The 27,441-nt window shown below is 41.8% G+C and overlaps 1 protein-coding gene across 1 annotated transcript; it reads left to right on the top strand.

Moving 5' to 3' along the window:
* The first annotated feature begins 88 nt into the window (after positions 1-88).
* On the top strand, positions 89-26,835 carry GPR180 (G protein-coupled receptor 180). Its single transcript, XM_014596993.3, has 9 exons — positions 89-272; positions 2,167-2,319; positions 10,322-10,522; positions 15,330-15,510; positions 15,738-15,787; positions 19,999-20,156; positions 21,976-22,167; positions 22,525-22,602; positions 26,037-26,835. The coding sequence occupies exons 1-9, from the start codon at positions 143-145 to the stop codon at positions 26,193-26,195; spliced, it is 1,302 nt and encodes a 433-aa protein (XP_014452479.1). The 5' UTR covers positions 89-142; the 3' UTR covers positions 26,196-26,835.
* Positions 26,836-27,441: the final 606 nt, after the last annotated feature.

Genomic DNA, 27,441 nt, shown 5'->3' with positions numbered 1-27,441 from the left:
AGAGCCAGGATACCTGGGTCGTGGGGGACGGGGCTCCTGTTAGCCCCGCCCCTTCCCGCTAAGAACGGCTCCCATTGGCGCCCCACCCCAGGCGGCGCGGGCTGGGGGCAGGGCTTGTTCCTCAAGCGGCCGCGGGGCCGGGATGAGGTGGCGGGTATTCTTGTGGCTTGTGCTTTGTGTAGCCGCCTGCGGGAAGACGCTGCGGGGCGGCTTCTCCAGCGCCGCCGCCAGGGCCCAGCCGGGCCGCCCCGCCGCGCGCTTTCAGTTCCGCGGTAGGTGCCCGCGGGCCGTTACGACCGTCGGGACGCGTGGCGGGGCTGGCTCCGCCCCCCGGCCGGCGAGTGAGGGACGTTGGGGGGGGCGGGGCGTCCTGCCCTGGAGGCAGCAGCGTCACCAGGTCTGAAATATGACATTATTGCATTGGAAGCGCAAAGGATCGCTTTTTCCTGGAAACCTGGCGTGCACCGAAAAAAAAAAATATAAGCATGCAAATAAGTTCTTCTTGTTATTTACTTTCTATTGCTCACTAAATCGCCAGTGAGTGAGTGAGTGAAGAGTGGGTCAGCAAAGGTGAAGTGTTTATTTCATGGCAAGCAGTCATCATAAGCAGGGATCCTGTTTTTTTCTGATTTAAAAAAAAATAAGCCCCAATTTTCAGACTTAAAGAAGTCCCCCCAAATCCACACTTTTCCATAATTGACATGAAACTCCCCTAATATATAGACATCTATATATTAGGGCCATTTCATTTTAATCATGGGAAAATGTGGATTTGGGGTTACTTTTTTTCATCTAAAAAATGGGGATTTTCTTTTATCAGAGAAGAGCAGGATCCCTGGTCATAAGAAAGCATGGGCAGCTGACCCTAAAAGTCTGTTAAGCCTCCCTGACAGTGAGTAGCGATTCAGTTTTACACATGCTGCGTCAATTAACTGCTTCAAATTACCATACGTTTTGAACACTTAATATTATTGTACGTCGTTCAAGGGTTGAAATTATTGTACAGATACGGTAATTATGGTACACCTGGCAACGCTGCCTGGAGGATCCTCAGACATACTTAAGATGCCAGAAGGAACGAGGTTGTAAAGAAGCAATGCTAGCTGACAGCCTGGAACAGTTGTTTGAGTGCCTTAAGTGCAGATAATTAACAGCTGTAGCCACTTTAAGCAGACCCCTATTGCACACAGAGCTGTAAGACCCTATTTCTTGCTGTGCCCGTTGGAAAACCCTGGTGAAAAGCACCTGTTTGACCCAAGCCAAGTAGGCTTTGCCACTTCAATGATGGCTGAAGAAGAGTTGTATCTGTATTTACAGACCTCTATGGCAAACTGACAAGCAATAGCACATCCCTTGGTCTGTAGCGCTGCAGCGCCCAACATCATCCTCACATTATAGCAACCGGCCATCAACTTGCTCCTTTCCCACTTTACAGCACTGCTTCCTCTGCCTCCCCTCCCACATTTCCCCTGTCCCCCTGATGCACATAGGTGCACACATGCACCACAAACTTTGGTGGACTCAAGCTGACTCTCAGATGGTGAGGGGACATGCTCAAAGCACTGTACACCACTGCTGCTTCCCTGGTGCTACTGAAGTCCACCACCACCGCCAGAACGCTGCTACAGCCCCACAGTGGGACTCCTTACTGGTGGGATCCATCCTTGGTGCAACCACTGTGGCAGCAGCAGTGGGTCTGGAGGTAGCATGGAGTTCAGGGGCATAAGTGGATCAGGGAATGAGGCTCTTTTAGCAGTGGGAGTCCGAGTGCAGCAGCAGATCTGGAGATGGGGGTCAGGGGTCCAACAGGTTTGGGGGTAATTGGTGGTGAGTTTGGCTCAGTGCAAATAGCCATGACCAGAGGAGCCAAAGGCCCCCACATTCTTGGCAGCTCATGCCCCCAACTGGTGGCCCAACAGGCCAGATTTAGAAATTGGGTTGGATCCAGTCTGCAGGCTGTAAGATTGAGGCTCCACCTTACTTTATATGGTTTTCTAACAACAACAGCTCTTAGGAAAGATGATCACATCAGTAGCAAATTATGAAAAGGGATTTAATATACTGCTCACTTAAATGGCTATATACTATCACTTGCAATATCTTCCTAGATAATTTTCCTCCTTTGTATAATCCAAGCATAGTTGATTTTGTTTTTTAAATGTTAAGGTGATCATGCTGTTCTGTGTATCAGAATCAACAATGTTGCCACAGCTGTGGGAAAAGAAGCCAAACTTCACCTGTTTCGAGCAGAGGAATGGCTGGACCTACAGGACCAAGATCACAGCTGTACAGAAAAATTCTCTAAAGCTCAGCTGACAAGTGAGTTCATCTTTTTAACCCCTGAACTATGGCTTATGACTATATATACTTAGCACTAAGTTTTGTCTTTTTTTGGAGTCAGTAAGACTTTTGTAACAAAAGTTAAGCATATCACAACTTTGAATTTAAATAGTATTCAGGAAACTACAAGATGAAATTTGCTTACTGCAAATTATCACTTTTGAAGCACTTTTTTGAAATGATGTTTTAAAAAAGTTTATCAAGGACTGCTGGGACACTAAACAGTCCTTGATGAACTAAATACTGAAATGTTTTAATACAGGCAGTCTTATATTGAGTCTGGTTCTGGTTGAAGAGAGTGCTTATATTTGGGTGAAATTTTCCGTGCTTGGATTCAACTCAGATGTTGTTCCCACCTTAAATGTAAGGAAAAATCTATTTGCAAATATTTATATAAAAAGATTGTTATGGAGTTTGCAAAATAGCACCCGTTCAGGCTTTATACCTGAAAAGCTTAATTTCAAACAAATATGCAAAATGAGATCAGTCAAATGAATGTGTGGGAGTGTCTACACATTCTTTAATGCACCATAATTCTGGCACATTGACAGGTATTAACTTATTGATCTGTAATTGGCACTACTGTGCATTAGTGTAGATGAATTTTTTTTAGTGATGTTAATGTGCATTAGACTAACTCTGTTGCACATTAGCATGGGTTTTGCCTACCACACTAATGTGCAGTAGAATTAATCTGTGCATTATGCATATCATGTAGATGTGCCCAGTTTGAGTTGAGCATGGCTCTAATGTATGTATGTGTGTTATCTCTGGAATAGGAGAAAATAGATTTTAAAAAAACGGTCATAATGGATTCCAGTATATGTAAATTTTTTAAGAAAGACATTACATTATGTTACGTAGGGATACATAAGCTACCTCTGAATCCATTGAAGCACCAACTACTCTGTCCTAGTACTCGTTACCTCAACTTTAACTGAGCATGCCACTGCATTATCCTGTGTAAACACACTCTGAGTCAAAATGCATACTCCTTTGTAAGGTAAGAATATGTTGTGACACAATAAGCTAGCTTTGCTGCTAGGGAAAAAAAAAACTTTTTTTTTTTACTTCCTCATGCCAGAATTATATCATTTTTCATTTCTTTCTGTAAGTTTCATCTCTTAAATCAAAAGTAAATTGTGCGTACTAATTTTACAGTGTTTGTTGATCTTAATATCCTTTCATTATTTAAGTCTGCAATTAGCTATTCACCATTGAATCTTTAGTTCAAGGGTTGTTACTATTTGAGCTGATAATTATACCAGCATAGAATATGCATGCTGTGTTGTTGTCTTTTGTTTCTAGAAGAATAACTCAGTTTTGTCAAGAGGCTTCTTTCTCCCAGCCTTGTGGAAAATGTATTGTTCAATGACAGGAAAACAAAAATAAAAGGCCAGAGTCACTTTCATGGAAGCATAAATCTGTCAGCCTTTGTACAAAACATTGAAGATCCTCTTAAAATTCAGTTTCAGAGATGTGTTAATCAAGATAATGCTTAATTTGTGTATTGATCTGAGTGAAAACACAAATGGTAGAACAGCTAAACAATAACGCATTCAATAGTTCTGATTAGTTATGTAACTGAAAGATAGAGATACTAAGAGCATATTTTTGTGCCATTTATTGATTGTGACATTAGAAATCCTAATTAAAAGAAGCATAAAGCATTCTTTATCAAATTAAATATTTTGATAAATATTAGGGTCTTTATTCACCAGTATCTGACTTACATAATGCATCTTTCTTTTCATGTGTTCCCTCTGTGCAGCCAGAAAACCACAATGTGTGAAGTAACTAAGATATTTGACGTGCTGTTGGAATAGAATTATAACACAATCTGGTCATGATGTTGTTGTATGCCAAAAAAACTGTTGTCCCATTATCCTTATTTCTTATCTCTGCTTGTTTTGTGGCATGTGACATAAGAATTATTCATGCTTAGAATATAAGACAAATTACCTTTGTTTGAGCCCTCTCTCCCCCCCCCCCCCCGGTCCATTTTCATTTGGTATACTGCTCCTGCTGGTATCTGATACAAATTATTTCAGAGGGACACACATTTTCATTGAATGCAAAGAGTACACTAAGCTGAAAGACAGCAAAGTGTCTGAATCCAGCTCTTGATGAACTAATGCCTTGAAGAAAAGGGAAACAGTCCTTTTAAATTCAAACTCACTTAATATTTTTATTTTATTTTAGGTGTTAGATGAAGAATTAGACCAGTAGTTGTCAACCAGGGGTACATGTACTCCTAGGGGTACTTAAAAAGGTTGTAGGGAGCACACCCCAGCAGAGGCCATGGGGGCGCGTGCCTCCCCGATCTGTGCATGGGGCTGTGGTGGCTGCCGCTCTGTGGTGGGCTTAGTGCGCTGTGCAGCTGCCCCAGGAGTGGTGCAACGCCACATGCCCACTACCTCCGAGCTATGCACTCCCCCTGCCCACCCAGTGGCAGGACACACGTTGCATCGCACCGCTCCCAGGACAACTACAGCAGCACATAAAGCCCAGCTCACAGTGGCAGCTGCCTCTGCCCTGCAGACAGATTGGGGGGGGGTATGTGCCCCCCAGGCCTCCACTGGGGTTTGCACAGTGGCAGGAGCGCACCCTGTATGACCTGCCTGGGCTCTGATTGTCCCATGACCAGGCCAGCCGGGGCCCCATTCACCCCTGCCTCTGTCTGTGCTCCACTCCTTCCCTCATTGTGGGGTCCTCAATCTGCACCCCCACGGCCCTTTCCCTCCCCCACAGACTTACCTGCTGGGGGGGGGGGCGGCATGTGGGACATGCATGCACATGTGTGCATGCACTCAGCCTCCACAAAATAATTTTAATATGAAGGGGTACATGAGCTGAAACAGACAGAAGGGGTACATTTGTTTAAAAAGGTTGAAAACCCCTGAATTAGACATTTCTAAATTGCTTGTCTCCAAAATATTCTTGAGCTCTGAGTGACAGATTTTTTTATCTCACTTAGGAATTTTTGTAATGTACAGGTTTGCTGTCTTCCTGCTTAGCCTACTCTTTGCTTTCTATGAAGATTAGTCGGTTGGCCTTTTCTGTTACATTCATTGCTTTATAAGCTCTTTTCTCTCTTCCCATTCAGCCATGCTCTTTATAACCTGTTTCGGAATCTGCCCTGAATTGTTCTCATTTTGTCAACTTTTCATTGCTAGTTTGTCTCCATAAAACTTCTGAAAACAGTTGCTGGTTGCAGCTGAGGGATTTTTTTAAGATAGCTTCTCTCAAATTGCTTAAATACAAAACAAGAACTTTGTATTTCAGCAGTGCTCTAGAACAGGGCCATCCAACTTATTCGGTTCTGTGGGGCTGCTCTCAGACGGAACAACTCACCTCCAGTGACAGGGCAGCAGGGAAACCAGAGGGTGGATGTTGCTGCTCCCCCTTTCCTCTCTGTCTTCCCCTGCTGCTGCTTTGAATCACCAGCAGTGATCAAAATCTCCAAATTTCGTAGGGTACAAGTGGCAGTGGCGTTCACCTCTGGATTCTGGACCCATATGAACACAGTGGGCCTAGGTGCCTTTGAGCCACCACTTGGATGGTTCTTGAGCTGTGCCAGCACAGTGGCTCTGGTCACCACCTGAACAGCATTGATCTAGAAAAGTGTCAGACTGAAGGAATAATAGGCAAAACTTTAAAAAAAAACAAAAACCATGCAGAATATGGAGGCTGTTTAGAAGCAATTGAATGCTGAAGATACTGTCTCTTAATGGAGCTCTGGTTAACTTCAATATTAGCTACACAAGGTAAATCCCTGTTAGGAAACAAATTTAGTTTATTTACCTAACTTTTCTCTTATGACTTATACAGATATTTATATAATATTTATAAAATGCCCTTGTTTCTTCTGTTTCTACCTTCTTTTCTCCCTCTTAATATTGCTTCCGCATCTTTTTCCATCAACATTGCAAAGGCAATAAACCCATAGATAAAAAAGCTGCTTTCATACAATGTTTTAGGAGGAGGCATATTAATTGAACCTTTTTAAGTAGCTTAAAAATCCCAGCTAGTGGCTCAAGGACTGAGTTGGTATTATGTATTTGTAATATCTTGTTTTACATTAAAGTACTGTATGCATTTAAATGCTCATTGCTCTCATGATTACCATATTTTTTTCTCATGTTTCTACTCCTTGTTTTTTAAAAGGTACCATGAAGGAAAAAGGATCTTAACTTGGGTATGGGTCTGAATAGTAACAGCTAGGGAATAGAGCAGGGGTGTCCAACCTTTATGAATGTGGGGCCGGATCACAAACTTTTTATCACCCAGTGGGCCGGTGAGCCATATTCAGAGACCTCACAGGAAGTGGTATCACATCTGGAAGTGATGTCACGTGACCTTTGACACCAATGAAGTTGCAGGAAGTGACATTGAAATGGGTCTAAATAACCAGTTCAAAACTCTCCCTCTATAGCATCCACCTCTGCCACTGTTCAGGACAGGATACTGAGCTAGATGGACCATGGGGCTGACCAAGCATGGCACTTTTTATTCTCTTATGTTCAGAAGCTCTTATGTTCTTTGGCTGAGCTTCCAAACTATGGCTGAGATTTGCAAAAAGGGGTAGATAGGCATGTTACAAAGTTGTCATAAAAGATTTGGAGTCCTCTAAAACCCATTCATTTTAACGGAAGTTGGCCTTTTGACTCAGCTTTGAAAATCTCAGCCCAAGGTGCCAACCAAATAAGTCATAATATATTTTGCATTTCTATGCAGTGCGTCTATGTGGGGCTCTCCAAGCATTTTACAAACATGAAATGAACCTCAGGATGAGCCCAGCCAGAGGAGCAGAGGCTCAGCTGCACTTTCCCCCTACCTGCGCTGGTCAGTCCCGAGCAGCACACGGCTCCGCCGCCACCTCTGCTGGCTGGTGCTGACCCAGGCGGGTGTGTCCCATCCGGAGCAGCATGCAGCTGAAGCTGGCTTCCTACGTGCTACTGGGGATGGGAGGAGCCCGGCCGGGTCTGCACCAGCCAGCAGAAGTGGCAGCAGAGCCGTGTGCCGTTCGGGACTGATGGGCGCAGGCAGGGGGAAAATGCAGCTAAGCCCCTGCCTCTGTGGCCGGGCTTGTCCCATCCCGAGCGGCACATGGCTCCGCTGCCGCTTCTGCTGGCCAGTGCCGACCCGGCCGGGCTCCTCCCGTTCCCAGTAGCATGTGGGAAGCCAGCTTCAGCTGCATGCTGCTTTTCCTGGCTGGTGCTGACCCAGCTGGGTCCATCCTATCTGGAGCAGCACACGGCTGAAGCCGGCTTCCCACGAGCTGCTGGGAACAGGAGGAGCCCGGCTAGGTCTGCAGCAGCCAGCAGAAGCGGCAGCAGAGCCATGTGCTACTCGGGACAGGACAAGCCCGGCCGGAACGGCAGGGGCTCAGCTGCATTTTCCCCCTGCCTGCACCGGTCAGTCCCAAGCAGCACATGGCTCTGCCGCCACTTCTGCTGGCCGGTGCCGACCTGGCCGGGCTCCTCCCGGCCCCAGCAGCATGTGGGAATCCATCTTCAGCTGCGTACTGCTCCGGATGGGACAGACCTGCCTATGTCGACACCAACCAACAGAGGCGGTGGCGGAGCCGTGTGCCGCGCAGGACTGACCAGCACAGGTAGGGGGAAAGTGCAGCTGAGCCCCTGCTGCTCCGGCTGGGCTCATCCTGTCCCGAGTGGCACATGGCTACTCCTCCTCCCACACGCACCGCGTCGGCAACACCAAGCTGACGCGGTGCGTGTGGGAACCTTGTCCCTTCCCAGCCCTTCAGCAGCCATTAGGAAGCTGCTGAGGGTCTGGGGGAGGGACAAGGGGCGGGAAAGAAAGTAAACAGTGTTTACTTTCATTTCCCGTTGCAGCACCATGGGCCACAGAAAACGGCTTGGCGGGCCGCATGTTGGACAAGCCTGGAATAGAGTCTGCTCCTGAGTGTGCTGCCAGCCCCATGCACCAGATGGGGACCACAGGCTGATCCAGCATGCTGGGTCTGGGACCAGGTGTCAGGCCCAATCTAGCACAGCGGTCCCAGGGCTGTGTAGCCTGAGAGCACCCCAGATTCAGCACTGAACTCCAATTCCAGGGCCAGCACATGGTCCTAGGCCCAGTGCACATCAGCTCTGGGTCTGCATGTTGGGTCATACTCAGTGTGCTGGGTCTGGCTTTGAACCAACTCTGTGCATCAGCTTAACCTAGTATGCAGATGGAAGGGCAGGGGGAGGTGTTCCACACAGTAGGAGGGAAGGGAGAGCATTGGCAGTGGTTATTGGCATCAGTTTCCTCCCCCTACCACACACCAAATTTCCAGACCCATGGGGATTCCTTTTGCTCACATACAATGCATACCCCAGTTTTCCCCAGCTGGTTTTGAGGTTGAAAGAAGTGGGTTATACACAACAAAAATATGGTGTTCTTTTAAAGGTATAAAAATCACCTGCATCACGCCTTCCAAATGTTCTTGTAATGACTGACACAGCTGCCACCACTCTTATCAGAAGTAACTGTTCAAGACGAAGTGGAGGTTCCAGTCTCTCATGCATCTGATTTGGTATAATTTGAGAAGAGCTACACTTTTAGAAATGGGTTCAATTGCTAGATTTACACTTGCAGATTATGTGATGTTTACAGTTTATCTACCTGGGAAAGATATTACAAAACAAGCTAGAGTATGATTTTAAAGATATATCTATACCATCTTCACTTCCATGGCAACATTCTTGTTTCATACTGAGTACTATATTTACTTGATTTTAAGACAAGGGGCGTTTGTTTAACAGTGGAAAGAAGCCCCTTCTCTCAGAACTATATATGAGGGTGCTGAGGGGCCAGCAGCTGCTGTGACTCAGGCTCTAGTCCCTACCCAGGGTAGGGGCAACAGCCACAGCTGCTGGCTGGCTCTCCCCTCCTCCACCCATGCTGCCCCTGCACCTTGCCCACCCCCTGTCTTTTCTTTTCATCCCCCTTCCACCTCCCCCTCCCCGCCCTCCCCCACCGGACCCCTGCCTTGGGCTGGTGGGCTCCATATACATTGCAGCCTGGGGTGCTGAGCGGGAGCTATGCTCAGTGCCACAGGTAAGAATGGATACAGAGCCTGCCAGTACAAAGCAGAGGCTGGGGAAGGGGGGGAGGGGGTGGACACCCAAGGCTTGCAGGGACAGAAGCGGTAGAGGGGCCAGGCACAAGTAGGGAGCAAGTTGCTTGACCTCCCTCCACCACCTCCTTCCCCACTGCCTACCCCCCATACCAGTGGGAGGATTGAATGAAAAATAATTAGATTCTATACACAGAAAATTATAAACGTATAAATGTTCCATGTATAGACTCTAATTATTGGGGGGGTTGTTTTTAGATTAGAATAAATACAGTATTTGCATAGCATCTGACAAAGTAGGTTGTAGTGTATGAAAGTTCATCCCTCTTTGAACACGTTAATCTGTAAAGTTACAGATTAACCTTCCCTTACTTTCTTTGTGGGGTTTGACCTGGTTCACTTCCAAAGGTGCTCTTACTGTGGAATAAGAATGTTCAAATGAGAAGTTCAGACCAAATAGCTATTCCCATTGAGGAGCCCCGAATGAAATCCTCTGCTGAGGAGGAGGAGTATGGGATGTGCCAAATAGAATGGCAGTCTACTGGATTCTTAGCATTTGCAGCCCATTGTCTGTTGACAGTGTGGTGATAAGAGCTGTCTCATACCCTGTGATTAGAGAAGCTGAAAGACTGGTTATGAGCATGTGCTTTCTCTAATCCTCTCCCACAATTGTGCCAAGTTTAAAATAAAGATAAGGATTAAGTTCAGTGTCCTTTGTAGAGTGTTATGACTGTGTTTTGATACAGACTATTCACTTTTCTATATACTTAAGAAAGCATAAAAATAAAAGTTATGGTCTTATGAGTTGAATATGTACATTATCTAAGATGAATTAATTTCTGTAAGTTATTTGTGATGCATTCAGTTCTAATTTCATTTTCTTTCTTTTCAAAGTGTCTATGAACCACACAGACCAAAATATGACAGTGTCCCAGATTCCATATCCAGAAACATGGTATGTGTTTTATGTAGACAAGTTTACCTGCGAGGAGAATTATGAAAATTCTGAATCCGAGGATGTTCAGTTTGAAATGGTGTTACTAAACCCAGATGCAGAAGGAAATCCATTAGATCACTTTAGCGCAGGGGAATCTGGTAAGATTTTTTTTCTCAAAACTTGATTTATAAGTTAAGGGTCTGATCATCAAGTGAGTTGGTACTTACTATGCTTGAAAAAAGTGTGAAATTGGAAGTTTGTGGCCTATGGAATTATTCACCATTAGATTTATATTTTTCTCAAAAAGGAAGGAATTCCAGTGAATATATTCCTAATATGAGAATCTCTTCCAGTTCTGTAATGCACTTATACAAATCTGGTCTTATCAAAGAAATGAGTTATGAATTGTAACATCAAACAGTTCTCCTGTTACTTTCTTGAAAAGATTGGTCTCTACTATAGTAGACTCAAGTTTTATGTTGTTACAACACAAATTAATCATATTGTAATCAAGTGTGATCTATTAGAGAAGGTAAACAAATGATCTGTATAACACAGGGTGGATTGATTTAAACCAAGTTGATTTGATTTAAATTGGCAAGCCAAAAGCCTGATTTAAATCATTGATTTTTTTTTTACCAACTTCCCTATTATATGTGCTCTCACTCGTGCTCGCTCTCGCTCTCTCAAAGGTGCATTTTCATTGGTTGATTTAACAATTAACATTGATTTACGACCAAATACAGTTTTCCAATAGATTTGGTACATGCGTTTCCTAAATATATATTTTAAAAATATATAGCTTGGCATACCTATATAGCTAGAAATCCTATATATTAGTACACTATAAAATGGTGAAATACATATTTCTTGTTTGCTAGATGATTAACTTTCTGCTCCTATTTGTATCAAGCTGCATTAAGTTGGCAATTTAAATGTAATTAAATGCATAAAACCAGCACTTCCCGGTGATAGAGGAATTTCTTTAAAATATTCCCAAATAGGGAATATTTTTTTGCAACCTGCAGCAACAACAGTTTGTTCCTCCAGTTTCCAGGTATTGAAATCATGGCTAGTCTACACTCCACCAAATCATGTTTTGTTTCCTACACTGTCTTAAGCCCAGCATTAGTCCTTGTACTTGCTGGGGCCAGTTAGAAGCAGGAGCCACCAGGGCACAGTGTATTCTTCCTTCTATTCCTCTCTGTTTCTCTTCCAACAAAGGAAAAAAAATCCTCACTAGAGACATACAACCCAATTTAGAGGGCTGGTTTTGGGGACAAAGGTACACGTGGTATGAAAGTAACTACATTAATACAGAAAAAGCATGAGAGGGGGCCTGACACTAAGTTAGTGGTATGTGGTTGAGAGAGCGGAGTCCTGGATTTCAGTCCCTGCTCTTAGTGCTGTTTACATATTGTATCCAATATCCATTTAATGTAAAACTAAGTCCTGCAGAGCTCAGGTGCCTCAAGGATTAGGTGCCATCTTGACAGGATTTTCAGGTTTCTAACTTTGGCTTAGATGGAATTTAGGTGCCAAAGTCCTGATTATGGATATAGCCCTACATTACTTTTACAGACAGAAGGCTTGTAGCTGAAAACTGATCTGAACAAAAGGCATATTATATTTGGAGCTAAATCATACTCTACGTATTAGACACTTAGGTATGATCCCCTTTCACTCTTCTTAAGTTCCTGAAATTTCATTAATGCTTCTACTTTTGTAACATGATATCATGTTAGTTTAAAGCTAAGTCAAAAAAGCAGTGAGGTAGAAGAGGAGAAAGAGAACCCACCCATTTATTATATCCGTTTTTCAGGAGTTCTTTTACAGACTTTCTCATCTTGCTAGACATTGTATCCAAAAGAGTTTAGGGTGATTATGATAATGTTTTGATGAAGACTAAATGGCTGAAGTCTTCTAGTTCATGTTGAGAAGTATCCCACTTTGTGGAAAGTCAGTTTATGGTAGGCTACCCATGGATTAGGTAGATACTCACTGCAAGCCAAGGTGGCAAATCTTGTCCAAAATACAGATTTTCTGTAGACAAAAAAAAAAAAAGTCTGAATAAAGGAAAGAGATGGATGGGCTAAATAGGATAAGCAGAAAGGTGCATTTAAAAAAAATTGAAGTGATGACCTGCTAAGTAGCTTTGTAACTGTGCTCTTTTCTAAGACCATAAAGGGCATAGACACATGACAAGATCCCAGATTTTTACTGCACAATAAATTCATTCCCCTATAAGGAGTGGATGCATGACCAGCTACTCAAGCAGTAGGCAGTATTACAACATCTGGTCACTAGGTGGCAAGGGAATCTGTTTGTAAGATCAAATGACTACCTTAAGTAAAACTGACAAGGGGAGTCGATAGGTGACCGGTATATCAATATATAGTTACTCCTTGCTTTTTGAAGAGTACATTTTCATTGTCTAGAGGGTATGGGAAAATGTATACATGGAACAGTTTCAAAAGGGGAGAGGAAACCACTACTCTGGACCAAGCAACAGCTGTTATTCTGTAAGTTACCTATGTACCAGCCTATAGCAATACCAGTGTAGCAAAACAGATCCAACTTTAACCCATCCGGGGTAAAATTATGGTGACTTGCACGATTTGTATTGCTATAAGCTCCTGCACAGAGTATAACAGTTGCAGCAGCTTCTCCCCACCCCACCCCACTTTTTAAAGTTGCTTCAGTTATATGTTTGTCTATGTCCAGAATGGAATTTTTGCAGCAGTGCATCATGTCTACTCCACTTTTACTAGGGAATAAACATATTGTGCACCCAAAGTCTACAGACCTCTGCCATCCCATTCCATGCATGTTCAAGTTAAATGCTTTGAGTTGTAGTTACTAGCTGCAGTGGTGAGCATTCATATTTCATCCAACACTGATAACCTTTCTGTGGTTAACGCATTATGACGGGGTGGCCAACCCGAGGCACAGGCAGCCACTGTGTAATGCACAGCAGATTGGGGCAGAGGCAGGCAGAACAGCAGCAGATAGCAAGCAGTGCATTAGATTAGGGAGGGCAGGGAACAGAAGGCAAGGCAGAGGAAGGAGATAAGGGTGGCACACAGGGAAAGCATAAGGCTTAATTTGTGGCACTCCTGCCAAAAATATAGGCCTCTGCTAATAAGTGTATGCTGTCTCTTCTGAACTAGCTGGAATTTGTCTGACAGTTTTGTCTTGGAGAATACATTGCTCAAAACTGAACCATTTCCATAGAATATTTATTTTTTTCAATGAGGGCCCAGGAGAAAGCAAGCTATCTGGTTTCCTGCAAGTTTGCCTGCTCCAGTTTCCAATCTTTTTTATCCCATTGAATCTTGCCCGGTGGGATGATGTGGAGCCAAAAATATGGAAGTCCTAAAGCTGCTGGTTCCCAATCTCAGTTTCTTGATAGAGCTGCCCTACCTCTAGGGCAGTCATCCAGAGTAGTGACCTGTAGCCAGGAACCAGGACTTTGCCTTTCAGCAAGTTTCATTCTTTGTTTTGTTTTGTTTTTCATTCCAAATTTGGAATAAAGCAGGGTTTCAGAATACTTGAGTCTTCTGTGAAATGGAATTACTTTTCTTTGCACAGCTTTAACTTTTCCATACCTAAAAGCTGTCTCCTTAGTACAGGTGCTATCTAAACTAACCATGCTTCATTTTATGTGGTATGAGAGTGACACCCAGTGGATACATAGATCCCTTTTGAATTTATTGGATATGGATTTCTCTCTCCTCATCTCCTAACCTATCTTTGAAGACTAATTGTTTGTCTGAACCATTTCTTGGAGATGTTTCTAATTGCTGATATCAATTGGGACTGTTGCCTGATTTTTCAAGGAAATATTTTCTATAGAGGTGCAACAGTATATCGGTCGCATATCAGGTTGGCACCAATAACAGGAAAATTAACATTATTGGCAATCAGCTTTTTTTGGCCGATGTCACCGATAAGTGCCATGTGCGTGTGTGCAGCCACAGCATGCATGTGGCCAGTAATGCAGCCCAGTAGCTTGGAGAGCAGTGTCCTGCTGGTAAGTCTGTGGGGGGGAAATGGTGCAGGGGAAGTGGGGGTAGATCAAGGCCCCCACATTGAGGGAAGGAGTAATGGGGCAGGACAGGGGCAGGCGTTGTCTAGCCAGGGCAGTGGCTAGAACCCCATGGCCAGGAGCGGGACTGAGCCATGGGTGGCTCATCCAGGGGCATGGTGGAGGGGGGGGTGGTTCCACACTGCTGTGCACACCTCCAAGGGAGGCATGGGGGGATACTTGCCCCCCAGATTTGTGCATGGGGCGAGGATGGGGTGCAAGTTCGAGGCCAGGAGCAGCGCAGCCTCTTCCTGGTGGGGGGCTGGGCCCGGACTCAGCTCAGCAGGGGCAGGGCAGGATCAGCTGAGCAGGGTGAGCAGTGGTGTCAACACTGGGAGGGGTGGCTGCAAGAGAGCTACAGGGAATTTTAAGATGGCAGGACTCTGCTTTCCAAGTTGCTTGGCTACATGTCTATAAATCGGCTATCCGATTGGTATCAGCTGACATGACTGGTTAATAATCAGCTATTGGTATCGGCCAAGAAATTCTTTATTGGTGTACCCCTAATCTTCTATATAAACTATGTCAGTCATTACAATAACGCTGTACATGACATTTTTAGAGAAATTGAGCACAGAATCTCTCTTGCATTCAAGAAAAGATTATTTTGATTTAAGACTAGGCTTTCAGGTCAAATAATCAGCCATCTGGGAAAACTAGCACATAGGTTCTTTCTTTTTTCTTAGTATATGGAAAAGATAAAAGAACGTGTTTTGAGTACTAATTCAGCTTTACAATTGCTTTTTGGTCAGTAATTACCAATACCATGTTGCTTAATATTGATTGTCCTAGTGATTTGATTTGCATTGCATTGTATTATATTATCTATACTTACCAAACTTGCATTATTAAATAAACCTCATTTCTTCTCTTTACAGGATTACATGAATTTTTTTCCATACTTATTCTAGTCTACTTTGTAGCTGCTTGCATATACGCTCAATCACTATGGCAGACTGTTAAGAAAAGTGGACCTATGCATGCTGCATTAAAGGTACTGTCAACTGCATTACTGTTACAGAGTGGTTCAGCTTTAGCCAACTACCTGCATTTCTCAAGGTAACTACTTACGTTTTTTTCTCTTTTAAAATGAAGAATAAAATATATTTAACTGTAAAAATCAGTTAACTATTCAAATTAATTATGAATTGTGACAACTTGGGGGGGCTAGTTAGAACATTGCGGTTTTTTTACTTACTGTTAACAAAAAAAGTCAAATTTAAGACTGAGTAACTTTAACAAATATTGTCTCCTGTGTGTGGTGGTGGTGTTGTTTCTCCTTATAGTTACTCTAAAGATGGAATAGGGGCACCTCTTGTGGGAAGTTTGGCAGAATGTGAGTATGCTTAATACAGCTTAATCTTGCGAACATTTTATGTTGATTAATGTGGAGCCTTTTAAATAGTGCTAACATTTAGGGTTCGATTCTTATCTCAGGTATAGTTCATCAGATTTTAAACAGTACACAATGCTTCTCTGCAAAAAACGGCCCTTTCTGGTTATTTTAAGAGTTAAGTAACTAATACATGGTTTACAGCTCTAGACAATTTAATTTTGTTAGACCCAGTCCTTTAAACGGATAGATGCATACATTTACATTCAGGTATTGCCATTTAAGACTAGAGCTATCACTTGGATAAAATGGATAAAGTTTTCCACATGCTGAAGTATATTTTGCTGGATCAGAGCTTTAATAGGCTAAATAGGATCTGTTTACCATGCCCCTAAGGTATTTTAAAAATATTTAATCCTAGATATAAAATGTAATTTAATGAAATATAATGTAATGAAAAAATGAAGTAGTTCAAGTCACAAAATCTCAAGTTAGAGCTATAACAAGAATTATTGTATTAAGACCTGGTATTAACAAAGCAGCTTCCTTGACTTCATAGGATGGTAGGAAAGTATGGCTGAAAGGGATCTTATGCCCTCATCTAGTCCAATCTACTACTTGTGGCAGGATCATCTCGAGCCAAGTGCGTTTCCAGCCTGCTCTTGAAAGTTCCCAGGAATTAAAATTCCACAACCTCTTTAGGTAGTAACCTGTTCCAATGCTTAGCCACCCTCATAAGAAATTCCTCCTAATCTCTAACCTAAATTTTCTCAGCTGCCGTTTGAGGCTATTGTTCCCATTTCTGTTCCCTACAGCAACAGAGAAAAAGCTGTCTCCATCCTCTTTATCTCATAGCTTCAGGTATTTGAAGACCGTTTTCAGATCTTCCCTCAGTCTTCCCTTTCCTAGACTGAACAGCCCTACTCCTTTCAACCTTTCTGCATTATGTTTTCAGTTTCTAATAATTTTTATCGCTCTATTCTGGTGTCTTTCCAGTCTGTCCTCATCTTTTTTAAAGTGTTGGCCTTTTCAATGTGTAACTGGAACTAAACCCCACAGAACATCTTGTGCCATGGTACACTGTTTTAAGCCAACCTGACACTGGTTTTTGTTTTTTGAAGTTCTGGTTAGAAATACAAAGAGATTCCTTCCCAGCTAATAAATTCCTTTTCAACCATTTGGAAATTTTTTATGAAAATGGCACTTCAGTGCTAAGGTAGCAGGTTAAGTACCATACCATGTTTACTCAATTCTGGTTTGAAGTTTTTTTCCCCATTTAATGTGGGGCTGGGGGGAAACCCCTTGTCTTGTAATTGAGACAGTAGGGAGGCAAGCAGCTCCCTGGTCCCAGCTCTGGCCTTGACTCAACCCAAAGTGAAGACCAGAGCTACCGTTGGTATCTACCCAATCCAGCATCCTTGGGGGCAGAGGCTGTGGAGGTAAGGGCAGTGTTGGGGGCGGGGGGTGGGGGGTAGAGGCAGTGGGGTTACAGGCACAAGGGAGGCAAGTAGTGCGGAGGGCAGGGGTCAGGCCTTCCCACCCCCGCCGCCACTGCTTTTCCCACTACAGCAGTGGAGGGGGGATGAGTTTAAGACAGCCTTCTGATAATTAGATTCCATACATGGAAAATTATAACAAATTTAGGGTTGTCTTGGATTTGGCTAAATATGGTAACTTAGATAGCAAAGTACCTCCCACAAATCCAGTCTTGCCATTTTGGCCTCCCCTTCAAAAAGAAAAAAAAACTAGATGTTATTTGAAATTCTCTTTTGGTACTCCTCCACAGACTATTATCCTATTCCTGTTTCATTGTCCTACACTGATACATTTTTACCCAATTGTTAAATCACTTGCATATACTTGTATGTCAAAATGGAGAGCTCGCCAAAAGATTACTTGACGCTTACCTAGATAAGGTAAATATCATAGAATAGAAGGACCAGAAGGGACCTATAAGATCATCAAATATAGAAGATGAGACAGCGAAACACAGGCAAGAGCCTCTGAGTGACCCCAACTACCTGTCTAGTTTGGAAGAGGCCAGGTGATTTAAGCTGAACTGTGGTTCCTGTATCTTTTGGAGTATCTCACTATTCTCTGGCTAACTATCACTGGACATCTTGAAGCCATTTTTAGACTAGGACTACTAGTGTGACTATTTACTTCTGGTAGTAAAGATTGCATTCGGGACCTGGAGGAGGACAATGTACATGCCGTATTGATTGATAATGTAGGTTTACTGTAAGGTAAACAAAGGACTTGAATATTGGGGTTAAATACTGTAGTAAAACTTAAATATAGACACCAGGTAAAGTTGTTCCCATAATCATATCATCAGTTTCCTTAAATTTTGCCTGGATAAACATTTGTTATTAGGTTGAGGAAATGTCTGTAAATAAAGTTTTACTCATTAAATTGTAGGAACATCAATACAAAAACAAGTGATGTTTGATTCTGATTTTTTTTTTTTTTTTGCATTTGCTTGATTTTACTTTAAGTGTGATTTATATGAGCATTTTTACCTGTAAAAGTGGTGGTTGTTTCCTTCCCAGTCATTTTATATAATTTTTGCATGTAGTCCTGAGCACTTTCATATACCAGCAGCAAACAGTAGCCATAAATTCCATAAAAACTTGCAGTTGGTATTAACAGCCTCTTGATGGCACTTGGCACTGCAGTAAAAGACATTAATTCTTTGTTTCTGAAATACTGAAACCTCAGAACTTTTCCATCAACCACATGATTAAACCTTCTTTCTGACCTACAGAAATGAAGTTGGATGAGTGATATGAGCCTATTCTTAACTCCTTCCAATACTAGAGTTAGGCATTTTTTTAAGTTGGCAGATATTTATGTGAAGAGTATTGTCTTTCAAATGAAGACTATTGTATGTTAATCTCTTAATTCAAGGGATATTTTATTCTTTGTTCCCATTATTTTTAGTGTAATAGCTTAATTCAAGATATTTTGGCTTTAAAAGCATAGCTTCCAAAGACGAAAGAGTCTAGAAAGGATAGATTTTTGTGGGGGAGGGGGACTTGAGAGAGAGAAAGAGTGATGCAAGTAAGTGTAGATTGCAGAGGAAAGCACATCTGCACAGGAGAATCAGAGCTGCTGATTAAGAAAGTGCATGTGCTGGTTCTCAATGCTTGGGGCCCAAGTAGAGCAAAAAAGTGGACATACGACTCTCAGTAAAATATATTTAAATATTCAAAAATTAAACTAGTTGAGCAAGAATTATTGCTCCAAATCAGGTATGTCAAAGACATGGGCTTTGTGGCTCCTGGAAGGGTCCATATTTCAGGAGTATGATCCACTGCCAAAATCTGGGGTTCAGGTGATGTTTTGGTGGTGGTGGAGTGAGTAACAGCTTTCTTCATTCTGTGGTTTGCTGATGCTATTTGCTGCTGCCAAAGGTGGGTTTGGATCCAGACCACACGCCTCCTCATTGTTTGGATTTATCCCAGGGCATCGAGGGAACTCGACACCCCTGCTCCAAATAAAATGTGGGCCAGAGTTTAGTCTCAAGCTAGTCTTAAGAAACCATAGAGTGTGTCTCTTAACTGGTTGCTCTGAAATCTAAGTCAAATGTTAAGTGTCCTCCTACCCCATTCACCACCTGGTCAGACCATCTGTATGCAGTGACTGTTAAGTGATTCTGCATGAACACAATTGTCTGAGTGCATGAAGTTCATAGTAGATTTGTAACCTTAATGCGAAAATTGTTAGTTCACAATTGTTTTAAATAAAAGCTGATAGAAAAATTATCCACAATGTGTATTACAGTACTAAATAATCTCACAATCTATATAAAACCAGATCCTCTTCCATCTATTAGGTGCCTACATGCAACCCTATTCCACTCTTTTAGTGTCCCTGGAAAACTGGTAATATAAAAGTTGGACTTTCCTCACTGCTTTTTTCGTTACTTAGTCTTAAGACCAAAATCACAGTATGTTACAAAAATAAATGTGTTAATGGATATTCAGGGACTCAAACAGGATGAAATGAGGACTGCCCTTAGCTCAAGTTCACTTTAGACACCTAACAGATTAGAATAAAATCCGGCACATAATGAGAAAATTACAGTGAGAAGTGTCTAAATTGTAGTTAAATGTATGGCTAACCACACAACTGCTATTTTCTCTTTTTTAATTGGAAAAAGAAATTACTTCTCTCTTGTGACTATGTTAACTCTTTTTCATTCCCAATAGTGTGCGATGTAGTTTCTCAGATACAAATGTTGTACCTGTTGTTGAGTTTATGTATGGGTTGGACAGTAGGCAGAATGAAGAAATCTCAAAGCAGACCCCTTCAGTGGGATTCAACTCCAACCTCTACTGGCATTGCTGTAGTTATTGTTGTTATGCAGGTTAGTATTTTGTGTTTCTTGCTTATGCTGTACATGGACTGTAATAGTAGCATTTAAGCAGTTGCTGTTAGGAGCAGCTGGGAGTTCATTGTCCTGCCTGTTGAACCAAATATCACTAAAGCCAATGGGATTATACCTAGAGGTACACTGATATATTATTAGTCTAAAAGTCTTCACTCGGATTCCTCTTAATTGTGGTTGAACCAAAACTCCCTTGGCCTCTGAGTTTGTAACCTATAAAGTTCCTTATTTGTACAATGTATAGAATTACCTACATTCTGAGAAGTTCAGGGTCTGTAAACCTAAGCTTGGTTGAGATTCCGAAACCAGGTGTTCCTCAACCTATCCTATTCAAGAAACTGAATCAATATTTGTTGTCAGAGCATACTAACACAATTGTGCCATGCACAAAATGAATTGGCAGTCACAGCTGTCTTTTAGAAGAGTAGGAGGTAATGATGGTGTCCCCTTTTTATATGATCACTAAATAGCGCAGGGGTGGCCAGCCTGTGACATGAGTGCCACAAGTGGGATGTGCAGCTTCTGTGTGGCATGCAGCAGATTGGGCTGGGAAGGGGATCAGAATGACACTGAGAGGGTGAAAGATTAATTTGTGTTGCATCTGCCAAAAAGATTGCTCCCACTGTGTTAAAACCTTCCTTCAGTCCTTAGAGCAGGGGCCTGAACCCAGAGTTCCACCTTCCTGCTGGGTGTCCTAACCTCTAATCTACATAATTGGTCTCACTTTTGATCTCTTTCTGGCCCAATTAATTTTGAATTGTAGCATAGCGTCAGCAGGAGGGATGGGAAGTGCCCCAGTCCCAGAATAACCAAAGTGGTTAGGACATTCTCCATGTCTGGTAGACATCATGGGTTTGAATTCCTTTAGTCAGGAGGGGAAATTAAATCCAAATCTCCCTTATGCTGAGTGAGTGCTCTAACTACAAAGTGATTTTACAAAGCCTAGTGGCCCTTTCCCACATTTTGAAAGAAAACTGCTCAGGTTTTGTTAGAAAAGGACATACTTGTCTGACTTGGGGTAAGGATCTACAGCCTAAGTAAAAGGTGGCACTTCTCTGTATTCTCAGGAACCTAAATCCCAAGAAGGGCAGGATGCAATTTCACTGTTTCTTGTTTAGTTTTAACTGGTTTCCCAGTGAGCTTTTTGAGTTTGGGTGGCCCGCTGATCGCACTGTATTTTTTTACTCTTGTTCTAAGGTGTCTAGCCCCCAATCAGCTTTGCAAGTAGCATAGGCACCTACTGTGGACAAGGTTCTGAATTTCATTACAGAGGATGGTCACCAAAAATTATAGGTTGCAATGCTCAGTACTGGAGTACTAACTTTCTTTTTTAGCTTAGGCCTATGGTGCTGAAGAAAGTAGACTAGTTCAAGTAAGAAGGGGGATAGTAGTTTGGAAGACTGCTGCTAACAAACTCTGTCCTGTTCCTGTTGAAGCCAGTTGGCAAAATTCTCGTTAATTCAGTGGAAGTTTTCCCTTTAGGTTTCTCAAAGGAACATAGCTACAGTTGTCAAGTCCTAGGTTGAAGCTTGATTGAAAATGTTGTAATTTCTGGAAAGTTAACTCATTTTATAAGCAGAAAACCAACTGCTTTCCTGGCTATAAAGCATCATTTGTCCTCTGTGGTGCCAAGAGAGCAGTTTTAGCTGTTTCTTTTAGTAAAATGGTAGTTTCTAGCAAGCCAAGCAGAACCACAATGTTGTACTGCTACTTTCCTATCATAAACGCAGTTAGCTTTCTGAAGGAATGAGACATGTAGGTACAGTATTTACTTGACCTGTTCTTCATCATTTTACAGAGTATTTTACTGATTTGGAAACAGTTTGAAGATACAAATCATCACAGCTACCATTTGCACTACAGTTTAGCAAGTGGACTTCTCACTGGTCTAAGAGTTTGCCTAGCTCTGTCATTGGCCTGTAGCCTTTATCAGATCATCACAGTGGAGAGAAGTACACTCAAAAGGGAGTTCTATATCACCTTTGCCAAAGTAAGAGTTACATGGCGGGGAAGGAAGAGGGGTGGGGGAAACCAATTTTTTCAGTGTAAATATTTTATGTGGCATGCTATTGAGAATCAGCCTGTGCCCATAGGAAAGTTAATGCTGAAATATTTTATTTGTTTAAATAAATTACATTATTTCAATATACTCTGAGTAATAATTTTAAATGTCATTAGAAACAAAATCTAACTTAAAAATCAAACTGATAATAATGTGCCTGTAATTACATTGATTTATTCCAAAGGAGTGAATCTGTAAAAAGAAAGATGGAAATGTAACCTTCTGTCATATCCCTGTTTTGGTATATTAGAATACATTTCTAAGATGTGATTTATTCTTTTTCAGGCCTGCATCCTGTGGTTTTTGTGCCACCCGTGTCTTGCAACCATTTCTTTAATATTTAGAGAATATCAGAGAGAGAAGGTATGTATGAATAAGATAAAAACTGGATAGAATTTTAACAGAATAGTTCATATACAACAGCTAGTCCAGAGGTTTAGTGTCATTTCAGCAAATTCATGGTCTTCAACTTCTAACCCTGTTTTCCTAAAGCAGCTTTGGAAGTCCTAGCCACAAGCCTTGCTACTAATGAGTCACATGGCTGAAATCTAAGCTTCATAAAATGTAAAGGTAATAGTTTGTAGGTAACGGGTATGATTCTTAAGGTAAAGCAAAATCTGCTTCTAGTAAAACAGGCTTTTTTCACAAATCTGTCAAAAAAATTTTATAGGTTAATTTTTAGGCAAATTTCTAAAATGTATTATGTGACAGAGCTGGTTAGGGAAGCCACAGCTGAACTGTTTTACTGGATAAAATGCTGTTTTCAAAATGTATAATTTAGTTTTTAAACTCTTAAGATTAAAACAAAGATGGATTTATTTGGCTTTCTGGTTGCTATAACATGCTGGGAGCTAGGGAGCTAGTGTGTGGAGCCTGCCGTGCTCAGATAAAGTACACCATCATTCTCAGGTGAGTGACTACATCATTGAAAAGCAGAGCTCTTGCTGCTTATACTTAATGTGGTCTGTTCATGAGTGTGCAAATATCTTCTGAAACTGAACTGTTATTGTATGGAGGATACGTAGGTTAAAAGGTATGTTAGTAAAAATAAGAAAAAAATTAGTTCTTATTTGATGTTAGCTCATGCTGAAAAGTGATTGATTTCTATAGGTACATTAATCAGGATAGTACTGGGTTTGTTTGTTTTTTCTTGCTCACTGAAAACCTTGCTCCTCCCCTCCCCAGCTCATTTGAGATGGGAATCGGTGTAGGAAATCATTACTCTTTGCCATATGTTGAGATCTGGTAATTAACTGTAGGAGGATTTTTGTAGCAGGATTTCTGGGGTACTGGGTAAGTTTTAACTACTGTGTTTAAGTAACTGCAGTTTTTAAATTGTACTCATTTAACACTGCCTTTTTGCATACCATACAATACGTCCCCAGTAAAATATGCACCTTGTTTTTGGGAAGGCAGAATGTAGAAAAATGATTTCTTCCAATCATGGCTGATTATGTGAGATAGCATAAGTCTTCTGGAAACACCGACTGTCCAGGAAGTGTGGCACCAGGAAGTTCCTAGTACCAACTATGTCTCCCAGACTATTTCCCTGGACCCTACACTTCCTGGGCACTCTGTGCTCCCACAAGGACTTAGCATCACACAAGGTTAGGCCCCAGACACTTGCAATGGCAGTAGCAACATTGTTGGCTCTTTACTGTAATTAATTCTCTATATAAGTTCCTGTAAATGAAATGTTAATTTCCACATTGCAGACCTTATTGGCAGGGATCCTTCCTGGTTTTCTGTTTTAAAAAATAATCCCCAATTTTTGGATTAAAAAAGGGACCCCAAAATCCACATTTTTCCATCATTAAAATGAAACACCACTAATGACATATATTAGTGGTGTTTCATTTTAATGATGGAAACATGGATTTTAGGGTCCCTTTTTTAATCCAAAAATTGGGGATTATTTTTTATCAGAGAAAACCAAGGATCCCTGCTCATCAGGATACTGATGGGAGGGAGGGGCGGCGGTGGCTCCCGCCACTGCACGCACCCAGGAGGGCATGCAGGGCGTGGGCCCCCAGATGTGCGCACGAAACGAGAGCAAGGTGCCACTGCAGGCTGGGACCAGGGTGGCACCAGGCTCTTCCCAGCAGGCAATTGGGCCTGGACTGCACTTGGGGAGGGTGGCAGTGGCGCTGGGAGGGGGCTACAGCGAATTTTGGGGTGGCTACAGCCCCCCCCCACAATAGCCCTCCTCCCAGAGTGCAGCATGACCCAGCCCCCCACCGGGAAGAGCTCAGCACCACCCTCAGCCCACCCTCGCCCCGCATGCAAATCTGGGGGCACGCACCCCCCATGTCCTCCTGGGGTGCATGTAGTGGCGGGAGCAACCCCCCCCACCCTCCAAACGAGCCACACGCAGCTCCATCCTGCACCCTGTCTCACCTGTGCAGCCTCAGCCCCATTCCCTCCCTCACTGCAGGGGCCTCAATCTGCCCCCCCTCTTGCCCCTTCCCCCACAATAGACTTACCAGCCAGACGCTGCCTGCCTGCATATCGGCAGTCGAATCTGTATCAGCCAATATGGCTTGTTAAAAATCAGCTATCAGTCTTGCCCCAAAAAATCTGTATCTGTGCACCCCTAATGCTTTACTGGTATTTGTTAGCACTATATTATTCAATTTAAAAGCAAAGCAAAAACAAATATAACTATTGGAATGTGCACTAATTTACTAGTTTGTATTTTTTTAATTGTATATAAACTAGCCAAAAAATTGTAAAAATGGTCAAAAGATATTGTATGATTAGTCCTGTAGTCATTGTATGCATCTTATTCAGATTCATAATACAAAATCTAGCCTTCTTAAAAATCGTAATGGTGCTTCTGCTACTTCACTGTTGGTCATTTCTACACCTGAGTTAATATTACCACAGCTGAGTTAAGGTTTTTAGCTAGAACTAAAAATAGTCTTCAAGGCAATGAAATAGGAGAGGCAATAACAGGAATGGGGAACACAGAGCAAAGTAGCAGAAAAAAGGATAGCTTGAAGAGTGAAACATCAAGACCATAAAAAACAATAGATGGTTCTTAGCACCCATGGAATACAGAGAGATTAGCAGAAATCAGGGAGATAAAGAGATACAAAGTTGGTGGACTCTCGGCACTGCCTGTATAGAAATGCTGCTGCCCCTCCCAAGGACCTTGTTATGAAGTTTGGGTGGACAGGAACCAAAGGGAGGTAGAACTGTAGCACTGCACCTGCCCCGGATCTGCCCCTGCACATAGTGTCTCTAGGCATGCTTCTTTTCCAGTAGAAAACAGCTTCCCTGCTTACAATGTGCTGATTTTGGGGAAGCCAGCCATGTTGTTTGTGAGAATAAGGTAAGTTTCACAGCAACTTTGTGGCTCAGCTGCTTTCTCAACTACTTCACTTGTAGATGGACAGGTTGAAATGAAAAAACCTCTTCTAAAGTAAGAAGGCACCATCGTTTGAGCTGCATGCATAGAAAGAGCAGGCCCAAGCATATTTATTTTTGTCATCTGAGTGGTAAAAGTAACTAATTCAGCTACACCTGTGGAGCTCCAGTGGTCATGAATTAAAGGTCTGAGTTTTGAGGCACAGAGTTTGTGATTTGCCCAAGGCTATCCACTGAACTAGTAAATCTAAGATTACATACAAGTCAAGAGTTTCTGTATCCCAGAACCATACTCAAATCTCTTGTAACTACTACAGTATCAAAAGGTTTGTAGCAATTTTCATTGACTTAAGTTCGTATAAGAATATTGATTTGTTCTTGCTTCAAAGCATTCACTTTTCTCTATCTCTCTCTTTTTTGGTTTTTAGATTATTACCATAGGTGTTATCCTCTGTCAGGCTGTCTCCATGGTGGTCCTCTACAGACTTTTTCTGTCTCATAGCCTATACTGGGAAGTGTCTTCTCTGTCATCAGTGACATTACCATTAACAGTACCATCTGGACATAAAAGTCGACATTACTTCTGACATAATTAGGAAAAGACACAGTTAGGTAACAGATGTGCTTAATGACTTAAGAATACATACATTTATTTACTTAAGTATGCAGTCATACTTAATGACTTAAGTATGTAGATATTTGCTTCAGGTAAATGTGCTACTCTGGTTTCACTGGAAAACACAAATCATAAAAGTAGGGCTCTTCACTGATACTGAATTTGAACAGGTCACCCAGTTAGGTGCATTCACTAAAAATGTGGTATTAAAATATATTTAAAATTTTAATGTTTAAATGCAGGTTATTTCTATGTTACGTGCTGTGTGCTGAGGTATATGACAACAAAGGAAGACCAGTCTCTCTGTTCACATTCATAACAACATTTTTCAATCTAAGACCTTCCCCATCTTGCACCAATTTTAGTTTTTAAGGTTCTAGAAAAAACAGTTCTTCAAATGACTGTAACATCAAACAAGGGTGGGATAGACCAGTCTGAAATCTCTGTAGTGTAATGAATAAAAAGGTTGTGTTGTTTTTTTCTTCCTGTACTTTGTAGACAGTACACTTTATGTTTACATTTTTAAATGAAAACAAACTTGTTCCAGGAAACCAGTGTAAAATGTTTACAGGTAAATGCAATAAACTCTTGTTTGTTATTTGTGCAAATGATGCACTTTTTTGCTAGTGGTGTTGATGTTGGTTTAATTTTTATTTTTAAAAATCTATTGCTACCTATGTTACGCTTTTTTAAAATAAATGCTAAGACATAATACAGAAGCAAAAGGCTAAATACTATGTGAGGCTGTAAAGTGATGGCAACATGAATGTAATAAAAACAGCACTCTTGCATCTTTTAAAAATAGGAAAGAAAATGGAATGTGTGATGTGGTACTAGAATTTTAATCCTGATATAATTCATTTCTCTTACATTGAGGATTCAATCATAATTAAGCCATATACACAGATTAAATTAACAGAAGCATTTCAAATAAATGTTGGTTTCAGTCATCAACTACCCATGAATTCCTGCCCAAGGATACTTAATCAGGATTAAATTTTCTATGAATAATTGAAAAACAAAATACTCACTGGATTTGTTATAATCCATGTTGGCACTGGGTTCTAAGTAGTTGCCATCTTCCATCCATTGTAATAAAGCCATACTACTTTGTGATGCCCTAGTATTCAGCAAGCTAGTGTAAATATACTTTATTGAAGTGCCTATTTATTGAGTGTGATTTAAATCATGCTGACATTTTTTTTCTTTATAATATT

This window comes from Alligator mississippiensis, chromosome 1 (genome assembly GCF_030867095.1).
Source record: "Alligator mississippiensis isolate rAllMis1 chromosome 1, rAllMis1, whole genome shotgun sequence".
Taxonomy (NCBI): Eukaryota; Metazoa; Chordata; order Crocodylia; family Alligatoridae; genus Alligator; species Alligator mississippiensis.
Note: the sequence above shows the minus strand (reverse complement) of the source record. Positions and strands in the feature narration are given on the sequence as shown.